The 22,931-nt window shown below is 46.4% G+C and overlaps 1 protein-coding gene across 4 annotated transcripts in view; it reads left to right on the top strand.

Annotated features, from left to right (window-relative positions):
* Positions 1-16,838, top strand: part of LMF1 (lipase maturation factor 1) — a 152,538-nt gene extending 135,700 nt beyond the window's left edge. For 3 of the 4 annotated variants that reach the window (XM_083414121.1, XM_083414122.1, XM_083414123.1), the window contains 4 exons: positions 1,259-1,412; positions 4,459-4,642; positions 9,835-9,947; positions 16,536-16,838. In XM_083414121.1, the coding sequence (XP_083270247.1) occupies positions 1,259-1,412; positions 4,459-4,642; positions 9,835-9,947; positions 16,536-16,713 (629 nt within the window). In that variant the 3' untranslated portion in view covers positions 16,714-16,838. Of the gene's footprint in view, positions 1-1,258; positions 1,413-4,458; positions 4,660-9,834; positions 9,948-16,535 lie in introns of all 4 variants that reach the window. The other variant, XR_014505038.1, reaches the window with a different exon arrangement.
* Positions 16,839-22,931: the final 6,093 nt, after the last annotated feature.

Genomic DNA, 22,931 nt, shown 5'->3' with positions numbered 1-22,931 from the left:
ATGCTTGTTTTCTTATTGGCTGGGGGGGGGGGAATCCAGGTCACAAACGGCCCCCAGGACAGTGACAGGAGGAAACCAGACTCTCCAATCTACCAAGTCACTGTCCTGCCAGAGACCACTTGCAGGGTGTGTGTGTGTGTGTGTGTGTGTGTGTTGCACTTTGTATAGTAAGATAAGCAAACCAAAAAGGGGGAAAGGACAAACACCAAAGGAGTTTGCAGTCCGAATTTTAGCATTGCAATGGGAGGAGAAAAGAGAGTTGCGGGGTGACAAAAGAACAGAGACAGGAAGAGGGGGAACGAGAGAGGGAAGTGGGGGACAGAAATCATAAATGTGAGTGAATGAGTGTTTGGATCCTGCTCTGCTTTTGGGCAATGTTGTCATTTGAGACATCACAGCTACTGGTCCTTTAATTGTTAAGTCACTGTGGCCTTGATCAGGCTCAGGAAGAAGGGAGAGCAGAAACTACTCTTAGAACTCTGGGTCATTTGCACCAGATCAGGAACAGTTGATGTCAATAGCACCAACAAAAAGCCTCTACTAGCCTTCTGAAATCAGAAAAGCTTGAGTAGGGAACATCTCTCTCTCTCTCTCTCTCTCTCTCTCTCTCTCTGTGTGTGTGTGTGTGTGTGTAAGTATCTCTGTGTGAGCTTCAGTTCTGCTCCTGAAAGCCAGTGCCCACTGAGAAGGACACAATTTCCCTCAATTCAGCACCCTCCCTTCTGAGCCATTGATGGACCTCAAGGTTCTAGCAAAAGCCAAGTATAAATCCTGCAGGTCTGAGGCTTGCCCATTCTTGGCATGAGGCTCAGTGCAGAAGGCCTGCCATTTTGAAAGCCGTTGGCGTCCTTAGAGGGCTAGTACATTGCAGGGACCCTCATGAGGTGTTGTGTCTTTCTTCCCCACCCCAGCAACAGAACGTCCCAAGCCAGGTAGGTGAGTAATCTCAGGCCCAGGCCCAAGTGTGGCCATTTAGGCCTCCAGCTTGCTTGTTCGCTTGCCTGCTTGGATCTCTAGTCTGGCTGGAATGTGGCCAACATACAGAGGTAAGAATGCATCCAGTGCTCTGCCCACTCTCTCCCTCTGGCCCCTCTGACCACTGGCCTGAAGCCCCTGGAAAGTTGCCCATGAGAGAATGAAGCACTAGGGCCAGAAAAGGTTTCCCAACCCTGTCCTAAGCTGATTCTGGAGCACATTAAATGTATGTCCCCAAAGAAAGAATATATCACTTACGGTTTCCACCTCTCCTTTTCCACAGGCTGCTACATCCGCAAGGGGGTGAACCTCTCTTTTGGGGTCCTGATTGCCTTCCTCAGCGTTCCGGTGGTTATCAATCTGCTAAGCTCCCGACAAGTCATGAACACGTCCTTCAACCCTCTCAGGATCGTCAATACCTACGGGGCCTTTGGAAGGTATGGCTCTCTACTAGGCTCAGGGTCAAGGTAAAGGTAAAGGGACCTGTGACAATTATGTCCAGTCACAAAGGACTCTGGGATTGCGGCGCTCATCTCGCTTTACAGGTTGAGGGAGCTGGCGTTTGTCTGCTTCCGCTGACAGTTTTTCCAGGTCATGTGGCCAGCATGACTAAGCCGCTTCTGGCAAAACCAGAGCAGCGCACGGAAACGCTGTTTACCTTCCCGCCAGAGTGGTACCTATTTATCTACTTGCACTGTGTGCTTTCGAAATGCTAGGTGGGACCGAACAACAGGAGCTCACCCCATCGCAGGGATTCGAACCGCCGACCTTTTGATCGGCAAGCCCAAGCAGCACAGTGATTTAACCCACAGCGGGGATGCTAAATCCTGGGGTCTGCCTGCCACTTGAGCTCTACCAGATCTCATGGGAGGGGAGAGGGGTTTTGGAGGGATGCACAGGTAAGATTTTCTGTGAGGTTTAAAGAGGTGGCCTTTGAAAGGGTAACCAAAATCACCAAGGGGTTGGAGCACCTCTCCTATGAGGAAAGGTTGGCTCAGTTGGTTAGAGAGTAGTGCTGAAGATGCCAAGGTTGCAGGTTCAATCCCCTGCATGTGACAGCTGCCTATTCCTGCATTGCAGGGGGTTGGACTAGATGATCCTTGTGGTCCCTTCTACAATTCTATGATTCTACTATCTGGGAAGAAAGGCAAGTGCAAAGGGACAGAATAAGAGATGTATGAAGTTATGCATGGAATGAAGGAAGTGGGCACAGAGAAGTTTTCCTTCCTGTTTCATAATACTGGAAGGCACAGTAATCTAATGAAGCTGAATGTTGGAAGATTCAGGACGGACAAACAGAAGTATTCATTCCACTGCACCAGAGGTAGCGATGGCCAACTTCAGGGGCTTTGAAAAAGAGGCTAGGCAAATGCATGGAGGGCAAGGCTAGCAGGGGCTCCTAGCCACAGCGCCTACGTATTATCTCCCGTCTCAGAGGTCCTGTGCCCCTGAAACTCTGTTGCTGCAAATCACGGCTGTTGTGCTCAGCTCCTGCTTGTGGGCTTCCCATCGAGTCATCTGCTTGGCCAGTGTGAGAACATACACTGACATATGTTTGCTTGACTGGAAGGTGCCATTGAGCATAATACTTCTTGCTTGCCTGGGTGGAAGACTGCAGGAGGAGGGGTATTTGAATGTGTGTAGGCGCCAGCTTACTGTACAAAGGCAAAATTCGTATCCCTTTGTTCTGCCCGCTTTTGCCCCTGGCCCCACCCACCATTGGCATGTGGCCCCTGGAAAGTTTCCCAGAAGTGAATGTGGCCCCCAGGATGAAATCGCCCCCCCCCCCAAGAAACCTCTTGCAGAAGTTACCTTTTCTTGGTGTGGAATCCAGATATTCTTTAAAAACAAAAAAACTAACAATAGGGCACAGTGCACCCCCAGTGGCTGCAACAACCCTGTGTGTCTTGGCGCTCCCACCTCAGGTTAGCTCTTTCCCCTCCCTCCCTCCCTCCCTCCCAGCGAGCTCCTGCTACTGCAGGGAAGCTCCTGCCAGAATCTGTTGTCCTGTCCTGATAGCCCTGCAAAAGCTCAGCCTTTTTTCTGCCACATCATTAAGAGCCTTTGGCGATGAGTTGGAAAGGGGTGTAACCGTTGTGCCTCTTCTTACACCTCCTGAATTACCTTGGCTCCTTCGGAGGAGTGGGGATGTATTGTCCTGCCCTTGTTGTTCCTCCCTCTTAACTCCTTCACTCCCTCCCTCTCCCTTCAGGTTGACCGTTTCCCTTTCGACAGTTACCAGAACCCCGCGAGCATGCGATGAAACCCCTGCTATAAATGCATTCGTAATTCCAGCCTATGTAAACCAATAAAAAGAGGATTGCAGCTCATAATGAATATATGATTATGTGAAGGCTGACATATTTTGAATAGCACAGTAGGAACAGGCTTTTTATTAGTAATTTGGTGTCCTGGATTTACAGTGTGTTCGTAAGCATCGGGCAGTGGGCCACCTCTCATAACTCAGCTCACTGAGCAACAGTGGGGGGGGGGGTGTCCTTGGCTGGGGCAGGGGCTGGGAATCTGTTGTAGGGATAATTCTAAGTGGTCCCCATTAGCAGCAGCCAGCCAGTACTGGACCCAAGGAATGAGTTTTTTTGCCAGAAGACAGTGATCAAATAAAATAAAGGATGGCTTAGTTGAATCAGGCCAGAGGACCATCTGCCCCACCCAGCCTGGTGCCTTCCAGATGTTTTAGACTACAGAGAAAGCTGATTTGTACCAAGTCAGACCATTGATCCATCTAGTTTAGTATTGTCTGCACTGATTGGCAGCAGCTTTCCAGGGTTTCAGGCAGGGGTCTCTCGCAGCCCTACCTGGAGACGCTGGTAGTTGAACCTGGGGGCCTTGTGCATGTGCTCTTCCACTGAACTAAGATTCTAGTCCTCACTGTTTCTATTAGAAGGGATGGTTTAAGTACAGGCTGCAACCATTTTAGGCGTGTGTGATATGTGTGCAACCGCACATGTGCACATTACAGCAAACCCAGGAGTGACCCCAAAAGGGGTGAAACAGGGCAGGGCAGGGGTGCAATGGGGTCTCTGCAGACTTTTTCAATGGTGTGTCAAATATACGCCATTTTGCTTGAACACGAAATGCTGAGTCAGAACATCAGTCCATCTCCCTCAGTATTTTCTCCCAGCATGTACTACTCTGAGATAAACTGAACATAGCCATTCCATTCCCAGCTCTCACAGCTAACAGGAGGAGCCCTGCTGGATCAAATGAAAGGTATGTTCAGTCCATCAGGTCCTTCCTTCAGTGGTCCACCAGATGTCCATGGGAATCCCAAAAGCAGGGCTTGAATGCTACAACCTCTCTCTTCTTTGCTCCTCTGAAACATGCCCCATGAGATTTGGCCTTTGTGCTCTGTTTAGAGTTGCTGGCTCCTTTTTCCTCTTGCAACTGCGGGCTGCCCAAGTTCAGATTTGGGATTGGGGTTTCCCGAAACTCCAGAGAATAATTCCGCATGTCTTTTCACAGCATCACCAAAGACAGAACCGAGGTCATCATTCAAGGGACGTCCAGCCTGGATCCCAACGACCCTGCTGCTATTTGGGAAGAGTATGAATTCAAGTGTAAACCTGGGGACCTACATAGGAGACCCTGCCTCATAAGTCCATACCACTATCGCCTGGACTGGCTCATGTGGTTTGCTGCATTCCAGGTGCGTGCCCAACACAGGTATGAGGCTCTAGTCCAGGGATAGTCAACCTGGTGCCACCCAAACATTGTTGGACTACAATCCCCATTATCCCTCACAATTGGCCATGCTTGTGTTCGCCACTCCAACTGCCTCTAGAGTGCACCATATTGGCTACTCCTGCACTAGTCTAAAGTTGCTTGAAAGAGCATCCATTGGGTGTAAAGTGATTTTGATTAAAGCTGCAGATCTCAACAAAGAGGGCCTGCTGGATCAGGCCCATCTAGTCCAGTATCCTTCTCTCACAGTGTCCAACAAGTTGCTTGTGTGAAACGTGCTAGCAGGATTCAAGCACAGAAGGACTCTTCTCCCCCTCCCAGCAACTGATATTCAAAAGCATTTCTGCCTCCAGCTGTGGAGGCAGAGTATAGCAGTCATGGCTAGTAGCCATCAATAGCCCTCACTAGCCACAGAAGGACCAGTGTTTTCTGTATTCATGGTGGCTTCAGTTGGAAGCCACAGCAGCCCCTCTGACCCTGTTGTCCACATTTCCCATTGTCTCCACTCTGCTGGGCGTCAGTCTTGATCTGTACCTCATGGAGTTGCTCTCTGTTTTGGCACTCAAAAGATCAGAAGCTTCAAGGGCATTAAACTAAAAGCCAAGCAGCAGTTGAAGAAGGGAGAATGGCCCTGATGCTTTAACCCACAGAGTCTTCTCACTTACTAAAATAACAAGCAGGAACTCAGGGATGTAAATGCTAAAAAGCCACATGCAAGGCTCACTTGGGATCATGCTCAGTGACACAGTTACATGCGCACACTATGCAATGCTTTCTCCAGACTCTGTAATAATATGCCCTACTCAGGAAGGAAGCCATAGATGCGGCACAATTCGACAGCTTCCCTTTTCAGCTCAAAAGCAGCTACCTGAATCGCCACAGCTTATTTTTGAGCCCCCAAATCAAAATGGGCTTGGAAATTAAAATAACTATCAAAACCAGTGGGACTGAGGCCCATCTTCTTTTTTCTTCTGCTCTATATTTTGGAAAGTTGTATTTGGACAACTTTTAAGGTATTATTGCCAGATTTTGTGGGGTGGTTCCTGTAACTCCAATTGTAAATACATTAAAGTACAATAAGTAAGATATAAAATACAGTTAAAGATCAAGATGAATGCTTAATCCACAGGCATGGCATGGACTGCCTGAATGAAGCTCACAGACCACTGTTGGTCCGGGGACCACAGTTTGGGAAGTCCTGTCCTATAGGACTATTTTGGGTGTTCATATCCCCATGACACCCTTTTATATTTTCAACAGGCCTCTATTATCATCCCAGCCTGCAGAATAACTTTCAAGGTTGATGGCACTGGTACTGTGGGCTGCTGAATGGGGCCAGCTGGAACACCTGAGGCAACCCAATACTTGACAAGCTGCTGAAAGCCAAACAGGGCCGGGAGGTGGATGGAGAAGATCTTTTCCCATCCCATTGTGTGGCTCGTGACAGGTTGCTCTTTACACCTCATCACTGCTTGATATACAACACTCTCTTGTCCAGGCTTCCTGAAAACAGTTTCCCCTTTTGAGGCGAGTGACAAGACTTCCACCAGAGCAGCACACAATCTGTTGAAAGGAGTAGGCCCAAAGCCTGTCATGGCTGACCGAGGGCCCTTCACTTTTCACATGTTTGAATAGCTGGCACATCCGAAATTTCAGACGCTTGAGGATTTGTCCTGGAATGCCCGGCCCTGAGGAGCAATTTGTTAGCAGACTGTTGCTTAATTGCTGCCCCAGAAGTGCTTTTAATTGTATTTCATATAACGCAACACTGCTTCCCAAGAAAGGGCTTCTGTTACCATAATTTTATTAGCCAAATATAATATCCTCTCTTCATTTCTCTCTCTCTCCTTCTTATAAACCACTCTTTGTTTTGAGTGTCTCGGCCTCCCGTGAGAGCCGTAGCTCTCAATTAGTGTCCTTCATTTGTTGCTGGCAGAGACGTGACCAGTCCGCTTACACACTTGCAGGTCTTCCTCTTGTCTGCAGAAGAAATCAGGCAGCTATTTGATGCTGAGTACACGACAGTGAAGAAGAATCAATGTGACTTCCAAATACCTCAACATACATTCCCCACCCCCAATTATTCTTCTAATAACCATAATATGCTTTTGACCCTGAATTAAAATTGGAGGTTTGTGACACGTTTATAGCCCAAGAAGAGGCCTGTCCTTTGAGGCCAAAGGTAGCTGACCTGGGGATTGGGCCATAGCTGAGTTATAGAGCATCTGTCTTGTATCCAGAAGACCCCCAGTTCCAATCCCCAGTGGCATCTAGGGCTGGGAGAGACTGCTGCCTGAAACTCTGGAGAGCCACTGCCATTCAGTGTAGACAATATTGAGCTTGGTAGACCAATGACTCAGTAGAAGGCAGCTTCCTATGTTGTCAGTCTGTTGTTTCCCTCTTATCAGTTGTTTTTCTGGGAGTGCTTCCTTGTGAGAAATGAGGAAGGCCAAAGCATCATGCAGAGAGGCAGTGGGATGCCTCCTCTATGAATTGAAGCATTGGAGCCATGAGCATCTTTCGTTATGTAATTGATACATTTCATATGATGTAATGACCATCCCAGTGGCTGCTTATAAGGCAATGTGTTTGCACCATCTTCCAGCCAGGGGTGCTTCTGTTTGGAATAATACTGGCCTACGTTGCTGTGGGGCTTGTTTGCTTTTAAATCCTGCTTTATGCTGGAGAGATGCCCACAGAGAAATCCACAAGGAATCTCTCCTCTGCAATCCCCATTGAAAAGAATGGAGCTGCTAGAGCAGAGCTCACAAACGTCAGACATGTAGATTATGAGGGGATACACTGAATTTATTGCAAATGCAGGGTGTGTCTGGAGCTAAGTCAACTTGGAAGGACAATAACTCAAAGCCAGCAAGCATCACCTTAAAACTTCTTAGTAAAGAAATGTGCATGCAGAGAGAGAGAGCTTTTGAAGTATGCAGAGTTATAGGGTAAGGATTTTCTTATCCTTTTCAGATTGCAAAACTGCTGTACAGCAGGGACTCCATGCCTCCTTTGTTCTGGACAATAGCTAAGCCCACTCATAGTACTCAGACAATGAAGACCAATAGCCTTTGATAATGCTGATAGTGGCTTTTAAAAGCCAGTATCTCTGCATTATTATTTCAGAGTTTCCCCTCTAACCCAGGGACAATGAGTTGGGCTCAGGGACACTTAAAAGAGACTTGCCTGTGGTTTCTGGAGTAAGCCACCTGTTGGGAACCATCCAAGTTACTCGTGGGGTTTAAATAAATAAAGGGTGGCACAACCTCTGGAAACTTCCCAGATTCTTTGCTGGCTAAGGCTGATAGGACTTGTGGTCCTAAACAGCTGGAGGGCACCAGATGCAGGAAGGCTGGTGCGGCCTCAAGAAAGTTCTGTTATCTGACTCCTCAGAAGCAGGATAGCAAAAACTTTTGAGGTTCCTTCTTGTGCCTCCCAATGTATGCCCTATTTCCATTCCCACCTGGGCAGCTTTCCAGGGCCACATGTGGGAGGGACCAGATGCAAAGGCGGCAGCGGTCTCCAGCCTTAATTGGAGATGTTGTCAGGGATTGAACCAGGGACCAGACGCTCTGCCACGGAGCTACAGCTCTTCCTCTAAGTCAGGGTAATAATTCCTGAAGCATCTCAAATAAGAAATCGTAATAAAGTTTGGGACCGAGGCACAGAGTCCCATTTTAAATGGAAAGGGTCATTAGAGCGGTTTTGAAAGAGGCTTCTCCCAAACTATTCCAATAAGAGCTTCAGTGGCTATTGGAACCCAATGTCTCCTCTCCACCCGAGACCCTCCTATCCCAGAGGAGAGGAGTCACAAATATTTAACTGGTATACAGCCCCAAAACGCTGAGTAACCCTCTGAACTTCGGCATGGTCATGCAGATAGGATGGCTGAATTTTGTTTTCCTACACTGTCCCCTGCTGCTTGCTTAGTATAAAATTCGCCTGCAGAGGACCGGGCAACGCAGAAACCAAACCTGGGGTTAGGAGGATCCCTTATTATTTACAGTGCCTGAAACTCATTAGGAGGTCCAGAGAGCTTTCCAGGTACAATTTGCAGTGCTGTATTCTTTTTTCACCCACTCACTGAGCCCTACATGTTTCAGTTTTGCCTTTGTTCAGTGGGATGCGGGGCTCAATTCAGGCTAGAGACTCAGAATACAACCATGGACATCTCGGTTTGAATCCTCACTTGGTTTCGTTTGTTTGTTCATTTATTTATTGAAAACATTTATAAATCACTTGCTGGGTTATATCCAACTAGCTTGTAGTAAACCCTGGGTTATATCCAACTAGCTTGTAGTAAACCCACTGCAATGAATAGATCTAAGTTAGTCATGCCCATTATTATCGGTGGGTCTGCTCTGTGTAGGACTAATGGTGACTGCAAACATTTATTTTTTTCTTATCTCACAAATGGCGTACAGGATAAAAACAGTACTCAATATCATTGAAAATAAAATACAACAAACCAGTAAAACAGTAGTATGAAGTTCTTCCCTGTTCTTCCCTTGAAATATGGCAAATCAACTATTGTTTCTGGCTCCTCAGTCCTCGATGTGAAGAGGCTAGCCATGCTTATTTGATAGTGAAGGAGGTGTATTCTGTATTTATGTCCTGAGGTTTGGGGCTTCTGCAAAGTCACCCACCCAGGAGCACCAGATTGGCAAAGGCTGTTCTGCACATGCACATGGCTTAATTAATTACCTTATTGCAGCAATTTACAAGCCTTCTATAAGAAGTGATCTAGACAGTTCTGATCATTTGTTGTTGTTGTTGTTAGTTCACGAATTCCAAGAACACCCCCTGCCAAAAATAAATCAGTGCCATTTGGAAAAGCCCACCATCTTGATTCCAAATGGTGTCCAGTGGTACCCCAATGTAGACCAAAACCTGCTCCTCTATCTTGTGCACTGTCATGCCAGATTGAGTAATGGTTTGGTCCGCCATCTTGATTCACAGTAGTGTCCAGTGATATTTTAACATAGCCGAAGACCCACTCCTCCATCTCAGGTACTGTTATGCCAAACTGGGCAACAATATCCCAAGAGGTGTCCAAATGCATAGAGAAGAGAGGGACAGACAGATAGACCACTTAATATCCTCCTCCTCCTCCTTATGTTCATCCTCTTCCTCTCCCATGTGTTCTTTTTCAAGACTTACGAACAAAACGAATGGATAATCCACTTAGCCGGAAAGCTTTTGGCCAACGAGAAGGAAGTTTTATCTCTGATAGCCTTCAATCCGTTTGAGGGCAAAGCCCCACCAAGGTAAGCCTAACCCACGGGAAATTCAGTGATGATATAGGATTATTGTTGGCCACTCCCACCCTGCAAGTAGCATGGCCCTTATTGTTGTGAATAATAAGGGATCCTGCTTGCTGACATCCCTTTGGGGCATCTGGTTGGCCATTGTAAACAGGAGGTTGGACTAGATGGGCCTTTGGATCCTCATACGCCGTTAAAAGAGGCAGTGTATTATCATTCTCAGAGTAGCCTTCTCCAGTCTGTAAATATAGACATAGAGACAATAGGATTCTAGAGTTGGAAGGGACCCTGAGAATCATCTAGTCCAACCCCCTGCAATGTAGGAATATGCAGCTGTCCCATATGGAGATTGAACCTGCAACCTTGGTGTTATCAGCACCATGCTCTTTCCGACTGAGCTATCCAGCGGTGCTCAGTCGAAATACACATCCCCACCCCTGACCAGTTTGAGGGAGGGGCCATTGGCCTGGTTACCTCATGAACAGAGATATGTTCCAATGGAAACTGACCTCATGGGTACAATTTTTTCACCCTTTCTCAAAGGGATAGAAAAATAATGGAAATGGATAACATAGTTTGTAGTTGGGGGCAAACTGATGCGGGGGAAAACACCTTCCCATTGTCCGTTTGGGTCAGCACTTCTCCCACTAGCTAAAGGAATTTCCAAGTGAGTTAATGCCTTCAAAATGAAAAGCTTTAGAGCAAAGGAGGCAGGGGGTTGTTTGGCCTTTTTTATGTTACACTTGCAAGGGGGGGAGGGGTAGTTGTTGTTGCAGCCAGTGTGATAAATATGGAATGAAAAGCAGGTGACTTGGTTATTACTATTTTTTTATTATTTTTAATGACGCCATTGTGGAGTTGGGAGCAACCTAATTGAGTGTGAAACTTGACTTCAAGCAAAGTGAAGTTTGCAAAATGTCCGCACACGAAATATCAGGGCCCAGCCAATGGTTTGTAAAATATTTAGCCACCATAAATCTGAAATGCTGGAGGTTTCAGCTAAGAAAATTAAGAAGTGATTTAGCTCGCTGTTGCAGGAGGCGGTTGCAGCCACATGAATGTGGTTTTGCTTAAGTGAGAAAGGACAATTAGATTTCAATTAGGAAAGAGATTGATACTGGTTTTTTCCAGTGTCACAGAACATTAGCTTGAAAGTCAACAGCCTGCTCTCCTTGTGCCCCAAACCTAAATTTGCTTGCTTGGAAACAAATCCCAGCGGAATCGTAAGAAGGGCAGCAGTTAGCACCAACTTTTCCTCGAGGTCTCCCCCACCCATGAGAATCGAGGGGGGCCACAGCTCAGTGGTCAGCCACATGAGCAGAATATGGTAAGCCCGTCGCCTGGTGTGTCATGAGTTTGAACATGTTGTTGTTGTTTAGTCGTTCAGTCGTGTCCGACTCTTCGTGACCCCATGGACCAAAGCACGCCAGGCACTCCTGTCTTCCACTGCCACCCGCAGTTTGGTCAGATTCATGTTTGTAGCTTCGAGAACACTGTCTAACCATCTCGTCCTCTGTCGTCCCCTTCTCCTAGTGCCCTCCATCTTTCCCAACATCAGGGTCTTTTCCAGTGAGTCTTCTCTTCTCATGAGGTGGCCAAAGTATTGGAGCCTCAGCTTCACAATCTGTCCTTCCAGTGAGCACTCAGGGCTGATTTCCTTAAGAATGGATGCATTTGATCTTCTTGCAGTCCATGGGACTCTCAAGAGTCTCCTCCAGCACCATAATTCAAAAGCGTCAATTCTTCGGCGATCAGCCTTCTTTATGGTCCAGCTCTCACTTCCATACATCAGTTTGAACATACTTCAGTCAATCTACTCCACTGACAAGTTCTAAAGACTCTCGTTTCCAGGCATGCATTGCCCTCCTGCAGTTTGATGTCTCTTGACAATGACCATTCCGTGTTGGACAGAGTGACATTTCAGCCTCATTGTACCATGAGCGTTGATACTTCCCATGGACCCCCTCAATTTGTCATTTCTGTAAGAGAGCCTAGCATTGAAAGTAGGGTAACATTTTCGCAGTCTTGCCAGTTGTGTGTGTGTGTGTGTGTGTGTGTGTGTGTGTGTGTATGTATGAGAAAGAGAGATTGTGTGCTTGGGTTTCCCCTCCAAAACCATCTCATCTGTTCCAGAGGGACAGCTGCAGCCTCTGCAACTAATTACAGCTGTCTGGAAGATTTAGACCCTGGCCATAACAGCTCAAATATTGCTGCTAATTTTTAACACTTTCACAGTTGGGAGATGTCATCGCAGGCAGATAGCTGGTTGCATCTCAGCCGCACAGCTGCTCCTGGGCTTGAGAAGGAAATTGCGGAATGTTGATGTGGAAACAAATGGCGCTTAGGCCTTGGCAAGGCGAAGTGGGGAGCTGTGGCCTGCCCTTCTCCAGCTGGGCCTTTCTGAATGCAGGATTCGAGGCATGGCAGAAATAAGAACCAAGGAAGCTGCCTTCTAGCAACTAAGACCACTGGTCCATCTTGCTCAGTATTGTCTACACTGACTGGCAGTGGTTCTCCTGGATTTCAGACAGGGAGTATCTCCCAGTCCTAGGTAAAGGTAAAGGGACCCCTGACCATTAGGTCCAGTCGTGACTGACTCTGGGGTTGCGGCGCTCATCTCGCTTTACTGGCCAAGGGAGCCGGCGTACAGTTTCCGGGTCATGTGGCCAGCATGACTAAGCCACTTCTGGCGAACCAGAGCAGCGCACAGAAACACCGTTTACCTTCCCGCCGGAGTGGTACCTATTTATCTACTTGCACTTTGACGTGCTATTGAACTGCTAGGTTGGCAGGAGCAGGGACCGAACAACGGGAGCTCACCCCGTCACGGGGATTCGAACCGCCTACCTTCTGATTGGCAAGTCCTAGGCTCTGTGGTTTAACCCACAGCGCCACCCGTGTCCCATATTTCCCAGTCCTACCCGGAGATTAAAAGTGATTGAACCTGGGGCCTTCTGCATGCAATGCAGATGCTGTACCACTGATGCTCCATGGCTGTTTCATTGGAAATAAAGCAAGATTCCAGTCCTCATGACTTTGAATATAGAACTAAGAGAAGCTGCCTTCTGCTGAGTCAAACCATTCACCCATCTACAAAGTTTCAGGCAGGGAATCTCTCCCAAGCCAGGACATTCTACATGCAGAGCAGATGCTCTTCCACTAAACACCACCATCACCCCAGTTTCAGCAGTGAAACCCAATCAGTGGGATTTAGGAGCAGCTGAAAACACACCTTGTGTCACCAAAAGCAAATTGCCAAACCAGCAATAAAGTGAGTTGAATGGGAGAAGATGTCACCAAAAGCTCAGAGGTTTTCCAGAAAGCTAGGATGTTCCATAAGATGGCTGTGTTTTCTCACTTGGGAATTTGGGTGGGGGTGTTCCCCAGGCAGGGAGCAGCACAGTGCCTGAAACCATAGCATCCCATGAAGCAGCCTGCCTGGCTTGCAAAGCTGGCTGGACCTGGGAAATGTCAAGAGGCAGTAATGCTTTAATTATTAGCAGGAAATATTGTGCTTCTGAAAAGTAAACACGGTGGGACTAACACTTCAGTCCCTGGGTTTGGAAGAAGTGTGTGTGTGTGTGTGTGCTCGTGCACGCACGCACATGCGTGTTGACAGGGGGAAGAGAAGAGAAGTACTGTTCCTCTAAAAAAAAGCAGCGGCAGGAGAAGCAGGTTATTGGCTTGGAATACAGATTTGTCAGGGACAGCTAAGTAGAGACTTCAGTCAGTCACTTTAATGGTTGCTTGACACATAAGGAGTCTCCAAACGACTTAAAAAAAAATTTAAAGGCATAAAAGCATGGCATAAAAGCTTCATTTCAGGATGTGCCTTGGCAAGAGGGAAGGGGGATGAAGAGGGGAAATATCCTTGATTATTAATTGTGCTGCTTTTTATTTTATTGTCTTCTATTGAATTGGGTTGTAGTTTTGTAAGATACTCTACTCCAACTTTCCAGTTCCGTTCTTTGTTATACATTTATTTGTTACTTTTGTTAGCCACTTAGAGAGTGGGATAGTTCAACTGGTAGAGCATGAGAATCTCAGGGCTCAAGCCGTACAATGTGCAAAAGAGTCCTGCATTGCAGGGGATTGGACTAGATGACCCTTGCGATCCCTTCTAACTCTACAGAATTATGATTCTATAAAGATATGAAATATATATTTATATATCCAGGGACACGGGTGGCCCTGTGGTCTGAATCACTGAGCCTCTTGGGCTTGCTGATCAGAAGGTCAGCATTTCAAATCCGCATGACGGAGTGAGCTTCCATTGCTCTGTCTCAGCTCCTGCCAACCTAGCAGTTCAAAATCACACTAGTGCAAGTAGATAAATAGGTACTGCTGTGGCAGCAGCTTTCAGCAGCAAAACCACCATCAATAGATTGAGTGGCAATCCCAAGGCAAAACTGGGGAGCAGGGACTGAACATGAAAAGGTACCATGCCTGTCGTAAAGGGCAGAGTGTCTGTGAAGGGGCGGCATGTGCCCCAAGGCTGTGCAGGGGTGAAGGTTGCAAACACATTGTCTGACACACACACACCCCATGGGATCTTGCAGCCAATGGAGGCTGCTGGTCACCAGTTGTTAAGTACGGATAGGCGTATTTGATCATTTCAGTTGCTCTCACTTTATCCTATTTCCAGTCTTAAGTTAACTTCCCCACATTTCCACATCAGTTTGCAAATGGTTTGTTTTTGAAAGTCCTTATGAAAATCCATCAGCAAATTTCTCCTAATATGCACACATGTGCAGCCCACGTTTCCTCATATTGAACAGCTCCTTTGCCTGTCTACTCACTTCCTCCCAACAGACTGCCTTTCCCTGTGATTTGGTGGTAGACCGCGCCCCCCCCCCCAGCACTGACCATTTTGTCAAGTCTCAGTCATAACCTCCTTCCAGCACTTCCTTAGCAAACGTCCCTCTGGCTCCTCCTTCCTCTTCCTCGTCACCATCCAGCTTTTCACAATTCCTGCCGGCCCAGGGATCCTGCGTATCATTTTGCACCCTTTGCTTTTCTCCTTCTGCTCTCCCTCCTGCCCAGACTGACCTTCCACTTCTGCTCCAGATCTGTGCTGTTTGTCAACACAGCGTGCCAAATGCCGCTGGTGCTTTTACCCTGAGAAGTTGGAATGTTTGTGAACATTCCATGACACCCCAGGAACTAGCAGAGGACTTGAAAGGTGATGTGCAACACCACCATTAAAAAAAATAAAATGGTTTGCGCGTATATATCTCCTTTGCAAAAAAAACAAAAAAACAAAAAACAAAAACCAAACACCTTACTAAATAAGAGTCCATTCGCTCAAGGCTTAGCAAGGTGTTGCAAATGTGTAAAGGGTTCTTGTTATTTAGCCACAGGGACTCCTCAGCTACAGCTGTATAACATCCCTGAGGATTTAGTTTTCAGTGGAGGGGATGGAGCAGAGGGAAAGGCAGCTGCTTCACCTTCCTGCCCAACTCAGTGGCTGTTTTTGTATTTGAGTAGCGAAGCGAGGACGTTCCCAATGAGCACTGATGTGATGCTGACATGTTTATAAGGTGGGTTATTTTATTAACTTCTCCAGCAAAGCAACATGGTGTGGTGGCGTCTCCGAAGCACCGGCTTGCTCGGCACAGACTTGTCAGAGTGTGCTTTCGGATAGTAAGCAGGGAGAAGGCAGCCTGACCTCACAATGGTTTCTTTCCCCATTCTTCTCCAACTCCTGCATTGCTCGTATCTCTTCCCCAAATGCTCTTTTCCATATGGGCCTGTTCATTTCTCTTGGGGATTCTCTCTCTCTCTCTCTCTCATGCATTCTCAGCCTCCCAAGTAGTCATTCCAGCAGATCCCCACACTATGGCTTAAGGAACACATGGACGTTGTTGAGGTTCTGGGTCAAATAAGCTGGCCCTTCACCCTCTCATTGCCAGCTGTTCTCTTGTTTTGGAGAATGAAATAGATGCTTTTGTGAGGGCAGCCTTCACCAACCGGGTGCCCTCCAGATGTTTTGGGCTTGAACTCACATGGCCATTGTGGACTACAACTCCCATCAGCCATAGCCATTTGGAACTACAGCTATTAGACTTACTTGCTCATTTAATTTATACACTGCTTCACGCTGCTTCTCTGAGCAGTGTACAGATCCTGACAAAAAGGATCCCAGTCTAAGAAATCCAAAACAAATCAGAACCACATTCAAAACCAAGCAGTACTGCTACCCCATGTAAGGTTAACAGTGTTATTGGTTAAGACAACTAAGAACCACAGAAGCAAATCATATATGAAACCTCTGAAGGAGGAACTACCAAGAGGCCCACAGATCATAACACCTGAGAGAGTTTGCAGAGAAAGGGGTGGGTCTTTCGGATATTTGGGGCCTAAACATTTGTTTAGGAATTTCAGGTAAGAAAAAGTTGGACAGTATGCAGGAGGGTTTCCTCTGATGACCTTAACACCTAAGAGCAGTTACTTTTAATATATACTTTTAATATAAATAAAGAGGTAGGGGCCTAGTTATTTATTTTAAAAGGCACATTTTGCAAATATGAATCGCAAGTTTGCATTCTTTGTTCCTGCCCTCACTCTGTGGCGTTTTGTTCCTTTTTATAGGTGGGTTCGGGGCGAGCACTACAGGTACAAGTTTAGCCGCCCTGGAGGTAACCACGCCAGAGACGGGAAGTGGTGGATCCGAAAGAGGATCGGGCCCTATTTCCCACCCGTCAACCTTGAGGGCTTGAAGAAGTTTTTCGAGGCTCGAAACTGGCCCCAACCCAAGCAAGACGGTTAAGCAAACAAATGAAGAGACCGTGACCAAGAACCATTGACTTTGAAAACCCTACTTACTTTTTAAAATGTTGCGCCTGCCTTTTTCTCATGTTCAGCATTTTACAGTAAAGTGGATAAGGCACCGTAGACAGATGTATCTCAGCCTCTTATTCTTGCAGGCTTGCTTGCTTGGATTTCTTTAATTTTCTAATTATATAACCAACTAGATTTTAGTGTCGTTACCCCAGTTGGTTAGCCAAATGGTAGGCACTCAGTGTCAACTTATGAGTCATAACATAAAACTTAAGGCCATAAGATGAGCCCTGCAGGATCAGGCCAGTGGCCCATCTAGTCCAACATCTTGTTCTGACAGGGGACAACCAGATGCCTGGGCCAGAGGCAAGTGGGCACAGCAATGGATGTGGCTTTTACAGCAAGCACATTATTATTATTAATTATTTACAAATTATTACCCTTCAGCCTAAGGGTTTCAACAATTAAAATACAAGATTAGAACACAATATTACATTCCGGCTATGCAGAAGGTTATAGGTATATATACAGACATAAACATTCCTTCATCCAGGCCTGCAAAAGATGTAATAATAATAATAATAATAATAATAATAATAATAATAATAATAATAATTTATTATTTATTATTTATACCCCACCACTCTGGGCGGCTTCCAACAGAACACTAAAATATGGTTATGACCATTCCAGGACATTGCCACCAGACCAGGAAGGTGCAAAGCAGAGCTGGTGACCAGGGAATTGAAATACATCCCTAACTATTATTTCTGTATAATTATACAGATTGCTGTATAATCTTAGAAGGTTGTATAATCTTAGAAGAGGGCATTTCTGTGACTACCATGAAGGAACCTGGCCCTTCTGAATTTCCCACTGCACGACTGCTCTTATTCTTCCACACTTGAACAGAACTCAGGTCATCCACTTGCTTGCTGCCACTCTCACCCTTCCAAGCAGGCAGCTGCCTAGGGTAGTGGGCTGGGTTTCATGTGAGCAGCGCCGGTTGTTGACCAGCTAGTCCAAGGATGCAGGACCTCAAGGCAAATGCAGCCCTTTGGGCCTCTCTAACCCTCGGGACTCTCCTCAGGCCACACCCCTCCCTAGCCACACCCCTTTCCCCAGGCCACACCCCTCACCAGCCTTGCTTATCACCTTCCTTGGGTGTTTTTGGGTGGAATGTGTCTTAGAACTCTGGTCATGACTTTTGCTTGCCCTAATGGATTGGTGTATGTATCTAGAAGATAACTACTGTACAGGGACGTGGGTGGCGCTGTGGGTTAAACCACAGAGCCTAGGACTTGCCAATCAAAAGTCGGTGGTTCGAATCCCCACGACGGGGAGAGCTCCCATTGCTTGGTCCCTGCTCCTGCCCACCTAGTAGTTCGAAAGCACGTCAAAGTGCAAGTAGATAAATAGGTACCGCTCCGGCGGGAAGGTAAATGGCGTTTCCGTGTGCTTCTCTGGTTCGCCAGAAGCGGCTTAGTCATGCTGGCCACATGACCCAGAAGCTGTACGCCGGCTCCCTCGGCCAATAAAGCGAGATGAGCGCCGCAATCCCAGAGTCGGCCACGACTGGACCTAATGATCAGGGGTCCCTTTACCTTTACCTTACTGTACAAAGTTCACATTGGTTGGCCGGCTCACTTTTGCCTCTGACACCGCCCACCAGTGATATGTACCGTCATTGCCCCTCCCCCCCGAAGATTGTCCTCATGGGAATGCAACCCTCAGGCTGAAAAAAGCTCCCCAGGCTTGCCCTGCTCAAAGCTCTGATTTTACAAACAAATAGGTCTGAATTCTAGCAGACCCCATTTACAAGGGCTGTACTTTTGTATTTTCAAGTGCAGGGATAGGTGACCGTGACTTTTGCACCTCAGGGTCTGAAAAGCAACTCAGATGTGTGGGGCTTTGCAGAGTCCCTCTCCAGCTAGGAGTATCATCCGTTCAGAGGCGTTCAGAGACAGTTCGTCTTGATGGCTTCTGCAAAACCAATTAGCATCGCCAGTGAACTCCGGGTCCTGGAGGAAGGAGACGCACAGCTGCGAAGTGTTGTGTTTTGTCCTGTCTCCTGGTTCTCTCTGGCCCAGGAGGAAAAGAGGTTTGGGGGGGGGGGTGTTGTGGGGAGAACGAAAGAGAAGAGGCTCCCAAGCAGGCAAAGAACCGGAAGCATTCCAGACAAATAGTGATCATTCTCCAAACAGTGGAGCGAAGGCTGTAAAAACACAGGCTCTTCCTCTCCTCCCTGGTCTCTTGTAAACTCAGGGGGATTTTTTTTGTCTCTTCCCAAACCCTCATCGCTTTGTTGAAGAAAGTAATATTGGCCTCCCTGTCCGTCCCACACCCTCCAGAATGTGTCTGGGTAGATAAAGATGTTTGGGACAAGCTACGCATGGCAGAGGAGCTTGGAGACTAGAAATCAGGGAAAGGAGGCAGATTCTGAAGAACTGGATGGAACAGATAAAAATGGCAGTCGAGGTGGGCTCAGCCTTTTGGTGGAAAATATATCAATGGGTTGTTTTAAACAAAATTTGTATACCACTTGCTTGTAAATAGAACCTCCACATGCCTCTTGGTGCTAGTTTCTGGGTATCACACGTGAGGACAGTGCTGGTGTGCTCAGGTCCTGTTTGTGAGCTTCCAATTGGGCCATCTGGTTGACCACAGAGGGAACAGGGTACCTTACTAGGTGGGCCCCCTTTGATCTGACGGTCTTCTGATGTTTTCAGTAGCAGTTTGAGGGTGTTGCCCTTTGACGCTCAATGTCCGTAGGACTTAAAATTTGGATTACTTGATGCAGGGTTCTTGTCTTTAAGCACAGAGCACTGCTCGATCCTGTAAGGTCTTGCTTACAGATAACTAGTGAGTGGATGAGCCATTAACACAGTGCAAAATTTAGCTGGGAGGGAAGGTGGGGGAGCCTCTTAATGTATGCTTGAGGCCCACCTGAAATGTAAGAATTTAAGAAGAGCCCTACTGGATCAAGCCATCTCGTCCAGCATCCTATTCTCACAGTAGCCAACAAGATGCCTGAGGTTTCCAGCAACTGGTATTCAGAAGCATTAATGCCTAATGCTTTTCAAAAGCATTACCCCCGGCAAATCGAGCCAAATTGCCCACTCACACATAGGTAGCCTGAGAACAAAAAACATGGGCTAGCCTGATACAATTATGCAAGAGAGGGGAGCCCCCACTGGTCCTTCTGCACCAGCCTGTTTAGGGGTGTAAAATTGCACAGTTCCCATTTTGACTTTTCCTGGCTCTTTAATAGCCAAGGATAACATCGCTGAGACTTCTGCGCCTGCATGGAGGAAATGATCGTGCTCAATTGATGTGGCCTGCAAGCGTTTAGCAACAATAATAAATAGGCAACAGATTATGAAGCAGCCTATCTGTGAGGAGGAAGTGAAAGCCGTTGGTCACCTTAAGCAGCTCTCGTATCAATCCATTCCACAAAGTTGTTGGTTGAGGTTAAAGCACAATTAGGCCATGTCAGAAGGGCAAAAGCGTAACCCAGACTTGCTGATAAGATCCAGAAAGTCACTCCAGAGGAAAACTTTGCTCCACTTCCATAAACAAAGAAGTTGTTTTGTCTATAGACCAACCTGTAGCCCTCCAGATGTTTAGGGGTACAACACTCAGTAATCACAGTTGCTGGGGCTGGTGGGAACTGTATGAAGAACATGCTTCTACTGAAATTCCCCAGAAGGTTATTCTCTAGCTATAGAAATAAAATATGTCTATTATTTTAGACAAGATCAGTGCATCTGACCTGATACTCACAAGTGTTTATAATATGTACATTTTATATACGCCGATGATATATTTGCTGATTGTAGCCGTAAAGATTTGTAATAACCCATGGTTGGGGGGCTGGTGCTAGAAGCATTAAATAATTTGTATATATTACAATTCTTGAATATATTTCCCATCTGGTGTTTCATGAAAACCCATCTGGGGTAGTCCATAACAGTTTCAAGAACTGGCCTGTCTCAACAACCCTACAGTAAGATGCTGGAGTTTCCTAATTCATGCTAGCATTTATTAAGTGCTAGTCTGGTGTAAAGTCTCATTGCATTTTTATTTTCCCTCCTCCCTAACCCACCTTGTCTGGTTCCCTACAAGTCAGCCAAAAACAAGTGTATGAAGGAAAGGGATTGTGACCGTCTTGCAGGTACTTTTGCCAGATGGCCAACAGAGAAGAAAGAAGGAAGGTCAAGATCTTCATCTCTCTTGAGTGGAAGCCCAACTAAACAACAGGTAGAAATAAAGGGTTTCAGCCAACTCCATTATAACTAGAGCAACTTCCCTATACAGGGTTGCCTTCAGATGTCTTCTAAAGATTTTATAGTTGCTTATCTCCTTGGCTTGGGGGTCACATGAGTGCCCCAATGGGAAGCTGTTGCATGTTTGTAATTGGCTGTAGAGGATGATAATGATTAATTTGATTGCTCAGCACCCGAATACTCTGGGACACGATTCGTGGATTCCTACAAAATGAAGCAAGACGAGTTTAAAACAAATATCTAATCAAGTCCCCAAGAGAGACAATTCCCTCCAGTGAGTTACAGCTTATCCATTATCATTATTTTCTGCTGAAATTTATTTATTTATACTTATCTATAAAAAAAATATATTGCATACTGCTGTGTCATAAAAAGAATCAAAGGCGCTTACGGCAACAAAAACATAAAACCATACAATGAAAACCATAAGAAGTTAAAAACACACATTAATAAACCATTGTGGAAGGATATGTTCTGAATTGGCTGCATAAGCCTGAAAGAATAGAAAAGTTTTCAGCAGGCATTTAAAAGTTGCCGCAGAAGGCTGAATTTCTATTGGCAGGGAGTTCCACAGGACTGGGTAAATGGCACTAAAGACTCGGTTTCTCATCGTTGCCAAACAAGCCTCAGCTACTCTGGGAACAACCAGAGACACTCCTGAAAATGATGTCAGTGACTGAGCTGGAATAGAAGGGCTCAGACAATTCCTGAGATACCTTGGAGCCATGGGGCTTTGTCAGTGAACGAGATTGCTTCTGGTAGAGTTTGTGAATCTGTGACTTGAGGTGTCTGAATGGACTGGGCTGCCATTGAGTGAACAAGGAAGAGTCTGAAGGTGTGATTTATTATTTTCAGACTTAATTTGCTTATTGTTTCAAAGTGTGCAGATTTAGAAGCTTGCCTTTAATTGCAAACTAGACAGAATTCCCCCCACGTCCCCAAGTATAGGGAAGGGTGTCTGGTCCTTGTCTTTTTTTATCTGTCTCTTCTCTTCCCTCCATGTCGCATCGCCAACCCCCACCCTGCCCCCGGTGCTGAACAAGACCAAATGAGGCTCCTTCTTCCTCTCTCCAATTCATCCGTCCGCATTCTCGCACACTGCTTGTACGCGGAGGGGCTGTAATGCCACGCAGCTGCAGCACTTGTTGATGGAGGAGCCATCTGCAGCACCGTCTCTGTGATTTCTTTTTAAAAAGAAGGGGGGGGGGGGACAAGGACGTTGCAGCTGCCTTTGCCTGGTACTGAGGTGTCCAGGGCAAAGTTATTCATTTGCTGAACAGATAATGAAATGTTTAATTTCCCAGAACCACCATCTCACACACCTTGCTTTAAGAGAATCATAACAGCTTCCGGAATTCCAAAAGCTGGAAAAAATACAATCACTCTGGGTAGAATTCAACTCACAGCATACATTTAAAGCACTATGATACCACTTTAAATAGTAATGGTTCCCCCCAAAGAATCCTGGGAGCTGTAGTTCATTGAGGGTGCTGAGAGTTGTTAAGAGGCCCCTGTTCCCCTCCCTGAGCTGCAATTCCGAGAGTGGTTTCACCATCAATCCCTTTCCCCAGGGAAATCTGGAAATTGTAGCTCTGGGAGGGGAATAGAGGGATCTTCTAACAATTCTCCATGCCCTTAAGAAACTACAGCTCCCAGAATTCTTTGGGGGAAGCCATGACTTTTTAAATCAGTATGCTAGTGCTTTAAATGGATGGTGTGAATGTGGCTTATGTTTCACTTCATTTCACTGAAATGAATGAGTATGGCAATGTTAGGTCCATTCACTTCAGTGGGTCTACTCTTGAGTCAGACTTAGTTGACTAGAAATGCCTTCCCTGCTCTCTCTAAGAGCGAATTCAAATGAGGCCAGTGATGGTATTGAAGTTTGTTTTATAGTCCGGATGTGTGAGGTGCTAGCCCC

Source organism: Podarcis tiliguerta (genome assembly GCF_965153285.1).
Source record: "Podarcis tiliguerta genome assembly, chromosome: 14".
Taxonomy (NCBI): Eukaryota; Metazoa; Chordata; class Lepidosauria; order Squamata; family Lacertidae; genus Podarcis; species Podarcis tiliguerta.
The sequence above is the reverse complement of the archived record's forward strand: the minus strand, read 5'-3'. Positions and strand labels throughout refer to the sequence as shown.